The 9,667-nt window shown below is 36.0% G+C and overlaps 1 protein-coding gene and 1 long non-coding RNA gene across 2 annotated transcripts; one reads left to right on the forward strand and one right to left on the reverse strand.

The window, feature by feature from the left end:
- Positions 1–40: 40 nt before the first annotated feature.
- On the reverse strand, positions 41–5,577 carry LOC137205137 (uncharacterized). Its single transcript, XR_010934005.1, has 2 exons — positions 5,189–5,577; positions 41–337 (listed from the first exon to the last, which is right to left on the reverse strand). It is a non-coding gene; the product is annotated as an uncharacterized lncRNA (long non-coding RNA).
- Positions 5,578–5,638: 61 nt separating this feature from the next.
- On the forward strand, positions 5,639–9,629 carry COMMD3 (COMM domain containing 3). Its single transcript, XM_067702994.1, has 8 exons — positions 5,639–5,818; positions 7,144–7,255; positions 7,361–7,424; positions 7,517–7,551; positions 7,912–7,972; positions 8,068–8,124; positions 8,217–8,276; positions 9,259–9,629. The coding sequence occupies exons 1-8, from the start codon at positions 5,680–5,682 to the stop codon at positions 9,316–9,318; spliced, it is 588 nt and encodes a 195-aa protein (XP_067559095.1). The 5' UTR covers positions 5,639–5,679; the 3' UTR covers positions 9,319–9,629.
- Positions 9,630–9,667: the final 38 nt, after the last annotated feature.

Raw genomic sequence — 9,667 nt, forward strand, 5'->3', positions numbered from 1 at the left:
ATATATATAACTTCTCTTCTGAAATAATTCATTTGATAAATGATGGTCAAATCTTTCATTTTATAAGCAAGTATAGATTATTGTTACCTGAGTTTAGTATATAAAATACTTTTATTTTTTGTTTCCTCTTTTTTTAAATTATACTCCTTTAAACAAAATAAATATGAATACTTATACATTACTTAAATTTCAAATTTTAATATATAAAAAGCATGCTCTCAAAATACAAACTTTTAAAAAATGTTGGCTTTAGACAATAATATTCCATTGACTAGGCCCATTTGTTCCTTTTTGTTGTTGTTGTTGGAATTCATGGATCTGGTCAAAACTTCAGTTTCTAAGGTATGAGAAAATACAGTGTTAGAATAAAGTCCAAAACCAGGACCAAAAAGGAAGGGAATCTCTTAGATATTTTCTGTTGTTATAGTCTAAATGTAAGCCATGTTAAAACTGGTTAGGTTCTGGACATGACAGATGATCTTCTGGTCCATTTTGAGCATGACTGTGAGGCTTAGTTAAATTCAGTGGAGCTAAGAGAATCTTGGTGTAATGGACTGTGTCAGAGAAAATAAACAGTAAATAAGTTTTCTGTAACATTTCTTCTCTGGAAGGGAAAAACTTTTCTCCCTCCCTCCCTCCTTTCCTTCCTTCCTTCAAAAAATATTCAATCTCTCTCTCTCCCTCTCTCTCTAAAAATGTAAAATAACAATTTAAAGGACAGTCTGCATGCATATGGAAGAATTAATCAGATATATTTATCAAAGTAAATTTGTTTCAACATGTCCATGCTTCACTTTCATTCTCTTCTAGCTAACCCATGGGTCATTCTGGCTGATCCCAGATCAATGAAGTAGGAAATTGAAGCGGTGATCTTTATAAGTGAAGTAGAGAATAAAACCAACCTGTTGTTGAGGGGGAAACTGTTTATTATCTAAATTCTCTATTTGACAGACTTTATTGGATGGTTGGCCAGCTCCTAATTTTCATATCACTTCACTGGTGACTTAAGGAGTAAACTTACTTTTTATAATCCATACAAAAGATAAGTACATTGTAATAATTTAAAAGTAAATAGTTTCCATTTGTCCATGTAGAGAAATTCTAAGACACACAATTCAACCTGTTCTTTTCTCATTAAATATACTGTGGAGTATGATTGCCTTCCTTGTTTCTAATTTCTTTACCTTTAAATTAAAATTTGCCTTCATCTCTTGCCAAACTGCATGTTAAAAATTTTATTTCCTTTTAAGAAACCAATTCGTCATTTCTTCCTAGCTGAAGACTTCACAATTTTAGTCAGTACTACTCAGATATTCCCATGTGACATTAGTTGCTTGGCTTCAAAATAAGGGATCAAACTTCCTAAAGGAAGCCCTGAAGAGCAGACCTGACTTTTCCAATATGTAGAAAATCCTTTCAAACCCATAGACTGCTTAGATACAAAGATTTAATATTAAAAATTATCATTTGATACTTATGTACATTCTTTTAATATTACAGAATTATTTCATTCTGACTCAAGTAGCTAACAAAATCAAGGCAGGACACTCTTGATGATAGCTCCCAAATCTCACTTTAAAAATTCAAGAGTATTCTCCTTTTTAAACATCCTGACTATAGAATTTCCTATTTGCAAAGTTTGACAAAATTATAGTTTCTTAATTTCAAAGGAAATGCTTTGATATTTATCTTTTTAAGAAACTCAGTTTCTTAGTAGCATGATAATTAACCTGTTACAACTTAGATTTGAAATATTTATCATATACCACATTTTGAAGTTTTATATTTGATATTTTCCTGATGCAACTATCTGAAAAATGAAATTTAAAAAATAGTACTAAATGATGAAACTACTACTTAAATAGAAGTTGTGCTAATTAGTCTAAATGTCTTGAATAAAAGTTTTGGGGGAAAAATTCAAAACGCTTGTGCAAAACCATAAGCATGAATTTTGTAGTACTTTAGAGAACATTGTATCATTGATTTTCATTCTTATGGTTCCAACTTCTTTAATGTGACTAGCATTTCACTTTTTCTCACATATTAAGGCACTAGCTCCATTGAAATAAATTTGAGTTTTATCAAAAAATCCTCATATACAAGATAGGCTATATGAATAAGGGAGGGAAAAGGTTGTATTTGCCTATATTAATTACTGTAGCAATGACCATTTATAAATTATTAGAGATTGGACTAAATGCTTAATTTGAAAATTAAACCTTTGTTGTTCCCTCTGAATGCTTGATGTGGTCTTTTGAAAACATGTGACACAAGACTCAATTTGAAACCACTGAACTCTGTAGTCATAAATGTGCAAAAACTTGACCATTCAAATTCCAAGACCCAATCTATGCCTTGCCAAGTTAAGATATTTAATAAAAGAATGTGTATAGATTTTATAAACTTCACTGAAATAGTTTTGACCTATACTTTCAAATACCGTATGTTAACTCAGTTAAGCATTCCTCCCAAGTGTCCATTTGTGGTTAAAGTAGCTTTAAAATAATAAATTCTATTTTTATTAATATTTATCTCAAGGCTTTAAGATCACTAACCACCAAAGAATCCCTGTGAGGGGGCAGAGAGAAGATGTTTCGTGTGTCTAGGTAATATTTAAGCATTTTAAACTTTCTTCTTTCTGGAAAGTGAGCAGGTATTCCACGTGCAGGGGTGGAATAGAACCCCGCAAGAACATAGTATGTATGCCAGTAAAAACTTTTGGATGCATGGGCATTTAAGCATATTGGCTTTTTTTTTTTTCCTCCCCATGGGTATTCAAGGAACTCTTCAATCTAAAGTAATACTTTCCCTCAGCTTCCTCGGCACAAAAGCAAAAGTACTTATACAGTCTAAAAAATAAATACTAGAAATAAAAACAATTGCAACCAACAAATATACCAATGAGGCCTTTGGGAAAAGCTGACCACATAGATCCTGTAAATGCCCCAGCACATTTAAATTGTACTCATGGTGCAGAGGCCAATATTAAATTGTTTTCTAAAAAAGAAAAAGTTAACTAACCAGCTCAAAGGATACAATGTATTTTAAAACATTCTAAAAACATTTAAAAATACTTTCTCATCCTTTGAATAATTTGTACATTCTCAAAAACAAATTTAGCAGCATTATCTATCTTAAATTTGCAGTTTAAAAGGAAAAATACATTATTAACACGAAGATCATTGAACATCTATTTTGCTGTTTTCAGCTGCACATAATTGTTATTTTAAAAGGCTCTTTCAGGGCAAATTTAGTCGATTGGCTTTAAGGCTGCAGAATTGTATTAAGTCTAGTGAAAGTTCCAATGCTGTTTTCAGTGATCAAAGCAAAAATTTTTAATAGTTTTTCCCCCATAGTTTCAGAATGTTTTCATACCTAGTTTTTCTAATAATATAGAATATATTGATTTTATTGCTGCAACAGAGTCTACATCTGTGTAATCATGCCTTTTAATAATTATACTTCAATGTATTTCAATGGCTTACTTGTCAAAGAAATACATGTATTATCTACATTTAAACAAATACTTAATCCTGTGCCTCCTACAAATGGAGTTGAAATAAATGTAGCTACAGGAGAAAAATTCAGTTTTTCTAGTATCAGAAAACATTATGGTGAAAATTTTTGTGTGAGCTGGAAATATACCCATCACTTGGGCCTAACACATAAACACATTTAGGTAGAAGACGACAAATGCCTTGTAAGAGAAAGGACTTACATATGTACAGGAGAGTAACATGACAGCTATTACAGAAACAATTCTTGTGAATTTCCTAACTTTTACACCCAGGAAGTCACATTTAATTGAATTACTTTCCTCTTTTAAAACAGCATTTAAAAATCTATGCTCAAGCATTATTGCTTTCCTTTTTGACACTAAATTGAGTATGATTACAGTTATCAACTCAAATTCTATTAGAGTATTAACAATCAATATCATGCAAGGTCATAAAATATGTAACAGATGTAATGAGCTTGGGTGTTGTTAATATTGTTTAACTTTTACACAACTCTGCCCTGTAAAATATCCCTTATGCAAATCAGATATCTGGACATTTTTCAACTGACGTTTTACTACTGAGGAGAAACAAGGAGTTTAGAAAGAAAATGAGAGATGGGAAGAAAAGATGAACATGATTAATAGGTGTTTGTTTCATAAAGACTCTAGGGAGACTTTCAAATCCTTCACTGCTCCTATATGCTCACCGAAGTGGAGAGCTAGTTCACATGCCTTTCAAAGCCTTCAAAGGAGAACTTGAGTAGGTACTCAATCTTTACTGATGCTAAATTATTCCATTTGCGTCCTGTTGTTGTGAAATCAGGTGTTCTTTATGCATTGGTGCAAGGTTAAATGTTGACTGTATTCGTTAGAAACTTTTTTTTCAAATAAACACCTAAATTATGCCTCAAAAAGTGTTTCATGGTGAGTCTGTTTCAAATAATGCCTCCTAAGAGGCATTATTTGAAAGACTAAAACATCTTTCTCGTTCTTTATTCCGCCCCTCCAACCGGAAAGAACTGCACTTTGAGTTTCCTTTTTAAATTCTTTTGATCAAAAAATGCATAATCTACTTTGATGCAGTTTTTTGTTTTGTTTTAAGAATCACTCTTGTTCTACAAATTCGTATAACTATAAAGGGGAAGTTAAACTTTATACAATATTTGAACCTTTAAAATGATGGGTATTCACTTCTGATAAAGATTTTGCCATTCTTAACTATTTACTAAGTTTTTAGTAAATAGTTTTTAGTTTTGCCATTTTACTAAGATAACTATTTGATAAAAATATGATAGCTTGACTAATTAAAACAGGACCCATAGATGCTGTGAGCACAGTAGCACAAAATTTTTATCAGTTTGCTTTTGAAAGGTGTTTATTTGTAGCTGCATCTAAAATTTTTAATAATTCTGTCCAATATGTTCGTGAATAAGACATTAATCCCTTAACTGTCGAAGTACAGCACCTACACACGCGCACTATATGTATACATGTGTACACACACACACACACACACACACACACACACACCACGCAGGAAGGAATCAATTGCCGTATTCCAGGAATGACAATGAAAGAGGAAAAATAAGCAAGAATTATAATTAGACGTCTACAGTCTCATTCACAGAAGGGCAGTGCTTGGGGGGTTAAGCTGTTGAGTTAAAAAAAAGCCCCCAACCAAAAACCAACCAGTTGCCTCCGATTGGAGCTTCCCGCAGGCTTTCGCGCTGAGCGAGGAGTGGGGAAGGCGTAGTTCTCGGGGCCGGTGGGGGCCGGGATCCCGTCACCATCACCACCTCCCGAGGGGTCTTTCGGGAGCGCTCCCGCGGGCCCCGCAGGAGCCGGTGACAGTCCTAGGTGAGCGCCGAGAGCAGAGAAAGCGCCGAGCGCGTCCACAAAGAGCCCGGGCCGCCCCTCGCGCTAAGGCGCGGCGGCCCTAGCGGCGGGCGCAGAAGGAAGGACTGGACGGAAGCGGCGGCGGCGGCGGCGGCGGCTGGCGGGTGGCCGGGGTCGCGGGCCGGGGAGCGGCCCGGGAGGCCGGCGGGGAGCCCACGGGTTGGGAGGCCCGCAGCCCGCGCCGCCGCCGCCGCCGCCCCAGCCGCGTGCGCGCGCGGCCGCATCAGCTGAGCGCGCGGCGCGTGTCACGTGGTGCGCGTGTCGAAGGTCACGGCGCGCTCACAATGGAGCTCTCGGAGTATGTGCAGAAAGGCTTCCAGATGCTGGCCGATCCCGGCTCCTTCGACTCCAACGCCTTCACGCTTCTCCTCCGGGCGGCTTTCCAGAGCCTGCTGGACGCCCAGGCGGACGAGGCCGTGTTAGGTAAGCCGCTGGGCTCTGAGCTGGATCGGCCTGGGTGGAGGGGCGCTCGGAGAAGAGGAGCGAGATGGAGCGAGAAGGGGAAAGCCCCGGGAAGAGGAAGTCTCCGGGGTTTGCCCTTCGCTCCGGACGGAGTGTGGGGATGTGGCTCTGCCAGAACCCACATCGGACCCTGAGCATTGTTCTCTCCCCAGTTGGCACCTGCACACAGCCAGCTACACGTTCCTGGCCTGATTTCCCCTCCCAGGCTCTTTGTTCCTTTGTAAAGCCGGTGTTCAAGTCTTGTTTGTGGCCTAAACATCTAAGGTTTTCAGCCTGGTCTGGGGCAAAGGCTGTTTGACACTTGGACTTCATCAGGGCAGCTCCCTGCAATTCAAGCTTTCAGTGCTAGGTTGACGAAGGTTTTAAAGGGTCTGCTTCCAAAGTAATTACTACGTCAAATAGTGTTGACATTTTTCATCTTAGAGAATACCTCAAGATCCTCTGATCATTCCAACACTCTAGTTCAATATGTTTTGCACAGGTTCCACGCCTAGACCCTTAAAATATGGTGCATAATGTTTTGTTCTGCACTAGTTATCAGGAGGCGAGTCTCTTATAAGTGGTCGGGTCAGTGATTGCGGAGTGCGGTGTCAGTATGGATGGAGGCATATTTTAAGACAGATCGCTATTACATGATTTTCTTAAATATAAATATCTCAACAATTCAAATTTTTTTCCTGTAGTTTCACGAGCTAAACACGTGTACAAAAAGTATGAAAGTGGAAGTTCTTTAAACGAAAATAGTAACCGCCACCTGGTTAATCTCAAAAAAAAAAAAAAAGAAAGGATGGCTGTCGAAACCTGAAAATATTTTGAAAATTGTATTTTATATTCTGAACTCGTTCCCTCTCCCCCACCTCCATGTGTTAATGTCCATGGAGCCAGTTAGCATAAAATTAATCTTTAGAAGGAAAGTTTATTCATTCTTAAATTTACACCATATAAAATATTTATCTTCTTATTTTCCTCGGAATTTACTCCAGCTTTAGAGTGACCACTGTATATTTTACTCTAGGACTATGTTTTTTAAAAAATAAGAGTATTAAGGTAAAGTAAAAGAAGGTAATTTGACCAGGTAATTGCATAATTATTGATGTGTGATCTTTATTGTTTTGCCATTGACCATGTTGCACATCTCATTTACTTATAATTTCCAGTCCTTATAGTTGAATTCTTCTTGTTATCTTGTTAGAGAGGGTTCTTTACCCAAATTAAAATCCCTTTTTAGAAACAGGACTATAAAGAATTTATTGTCACAGGCATCACTGGCAATTAATTTATTTTAGATCACCCAGACTTGAAACATATCGATCCAGTGGTTTTAAAACATTGTCATGCAGCAGCTGCAACTTACATACTGGAGGCTGGAAAGCAAAGAGCTGACAAATCAACTCTAAGGTACAGGATTTATTTAAATATCCATTTGTTTTCAAATAGTACCTTTATGATTCCAATTTCAGTTTTTAAAATGGAGACTAAACTTAGGCTTTTTTTTTTCTTTAGCACTTATCTAGAAGACTGTAAATTTGACAGCGAGAGAATAGAATTGTTTTGCACGGAATATCAGGTTACTTACTTAAATTTTTAAAAATTAACAATTACTATTTTTCTTCTACTCTGTTTGCAAAGACATATTTTCTTTCTTTTTTTTCCTCCCAGAATAATAGGAATTCCCTAGAAATCCTACTGGGAAGGTAGGTCCTGTATAAGGTGTCAAGCTGAGCTACTTTTTACTTGCAGGTATGAATGGAGAGTGTTGGTGTGAAACAAAACAGGACAAAAAAACGGGATCTAGACCAAAAGAAAAGGGGCTAAAGGGCAAGTGAAACAATTGCAGTTAAGCTAATGTTTTTAAAGATAAAGCTTATGGAGATAATTTTTAAAATGCTCTTTACTCTTCAGAACTTGAAAATAAAGTTTAACAATGTTTTAAATTCAGAATGGATTAAAATAGTGTGTGTGGTGGGGAGGTGATAGACACCATTGTTGGTGAAGATAAATACTAAAAGTTTTCCTGTACCTATTATGTACAAAATTATCATTGTATCTTTCAGTATAGGCAGATCTTTCCCTCATATAACTGATGTTTCTTGGCATTTGGAATATCAGATAAAGGTAAAGTTTAACAAACTGTTTTCTAGGGGAACTTAGGGAACTTTTTTAAAAAAATAAGAGTTAAAGACTGAAATCAATGTGTTGTGTTGTTTTAGACCAATCAACTTGATAAGATGTACAGACCTGCATATTTGGTGACCTTAAATGTAGAGGTATTTATACATAAGCCCTGTCTAAAAATTAAATGTGTAATGAAATTTAAAATTTCCTTGATTTAAATAAACAGCATTTTTTTCTTCCCTAGAACACTGATTCCCGATCCCACCCAGAGATTAGTTTTAGTTGCAACATGGAACAATTACAGGTACAGTATTAGGATCTGTGAATATGCCTACCTTTTTACAGATTTTTAATTGAGAATTATGCCTATGTAAAGTTCAAAAGAAAATTAACCATCTGTCAGTAGATAATGAAGGTTGGTTAAGGATTTAATGGTGAGGGGGCTTCAAAAGCAATATTTTAACGTAGGCTTCGCTTTTGAAATTACGATGTTACTAACAGAATTGGTCTGCATTTGCTGTTCCCTCCAATTAAAATAAACTTGTGTAGTGTTGAGTGTAAATTCCTTCTATTTGTGATAAGTGTGAGCCAATAGGACAAAGCAAAAGGAAGAGCTTGGCTTTGAAAATGTCTTCTTTGCTTTCAGAAATTGAATTAAACTCTCAAAACATGATTTTTAAACAGTAGTTGTAAATGACTTTTTATAAAGGAGCAAGTATACAAAAATTCTAAAACTGTTTATATTGCCAGTGTAAGACTGGGGAAATTAAAAATTACATTGATTAATGGACATGACAACGAATTTATTTCTTACCACTTAAAAAAATGAAGGTCATTGCTTGAAATTTTGATGAGATTGAATTTTTCAAAAGGGATCTCCTGCAGAGTCGTTTTAATGTAACCATTAATCAAACTTTAAACTTTTAAAAGATGTGAATACAGCATAATCTTTGTTAGATAACTTGAGAAATTTTAATTTTGATATACTTCGCCTGTTCAGAGGATTCAGTTAGAAACTATATCTCACATCTGAGGGCAAGCAGCCCATTTGAAGATGAGATATTTTAGAGGAAAACTTTCTATTGACCTTCTTTTAATTTTTTACATCTTTTATATTTTAGAAGAAAACCTTCTTTTGATAGTGGTTTGTCAAAGGTTTAAAATCTTTGTGAATTTTAAACTTGTTTAGAAAGTGTCCCCCGACTCTTTTCTTGCATCTTTCTCAAAGTTGGATACTTCTTTCTTGTGTTTTTATCCTAAAAACGATTCATCATACACATCTTCAGGACTTAGTAGGGAAACTTAAAGATGCTTCGAAAAGCCTGGAAAGAGCAACTCAGTTGTAATTTGGGGAAGTTAACTATCTGACCCGGTCTAGAGGAAGACCAGGAACGCCTTGCCTCCGCCGAACCATCGTTTCTGCGAGCTGGATGTCTTCCTTTTCAGGAGAACAAATTTTTTCTTTTGGATTTGTGTCACTCATCAATTTTGACACTTTTTCTTTTACACTTGTGAAAGGGTTAAGAGGGAAAGTCTGCCTAAGTATTTGAATCATCTTTAGTATTATCCGTACACTGATCATATTTGATCTTTTCCAAGTCTTCCAAAAGGAAGCAGACAGTATTATATTCTGAATAAATAAATTGTTCCCACTAAAGAGTGCTGAGAGTTTGTTTGGATTTGAGTTTGTTAATT

The sequence above is a fragment of the Pseudorca crassidens genome, chromosome 1 (genome assembly GCF_039906515.1).
Source record: "Pseudorca crassidens isolate mPseCra1 chromosome 1, mPseCra1.hap1, whole genome shotgun sequence".
In the NCBI taxonomy this organism is placed as follows: domain Eukaryota; kingdom Metazoa; phylum Chordata; class Mammalia; order Artiodactyla; family Delphinidae; genus Pseudorca; species Pseudorca crassidens.

Bases quoted from the DNA above. Each gene is read 5' to 3' on its own strand.
- COMMD3 (XM_067702994.1), top strand. From the start codon at position 5,680: ATGGAGCTCTCGGAGTATGTGCAGAAAGGCTTCCAGATGCTGGCCGAT. The intron at 7,256-7,360 runs GTACAGGATTTA...TTTTTTCTTTAG, and splicing joins GCTGACAAATCAACTCTAAG to CACTTATCTAGAAGACTGTA. The intron at 8,277-9,258 runs GTACAGTATTAG...ACACATCTTCAG, and splicing joins GCAACATGGAACAATTACAG to GACTTAGTAGGGAAACTTAA.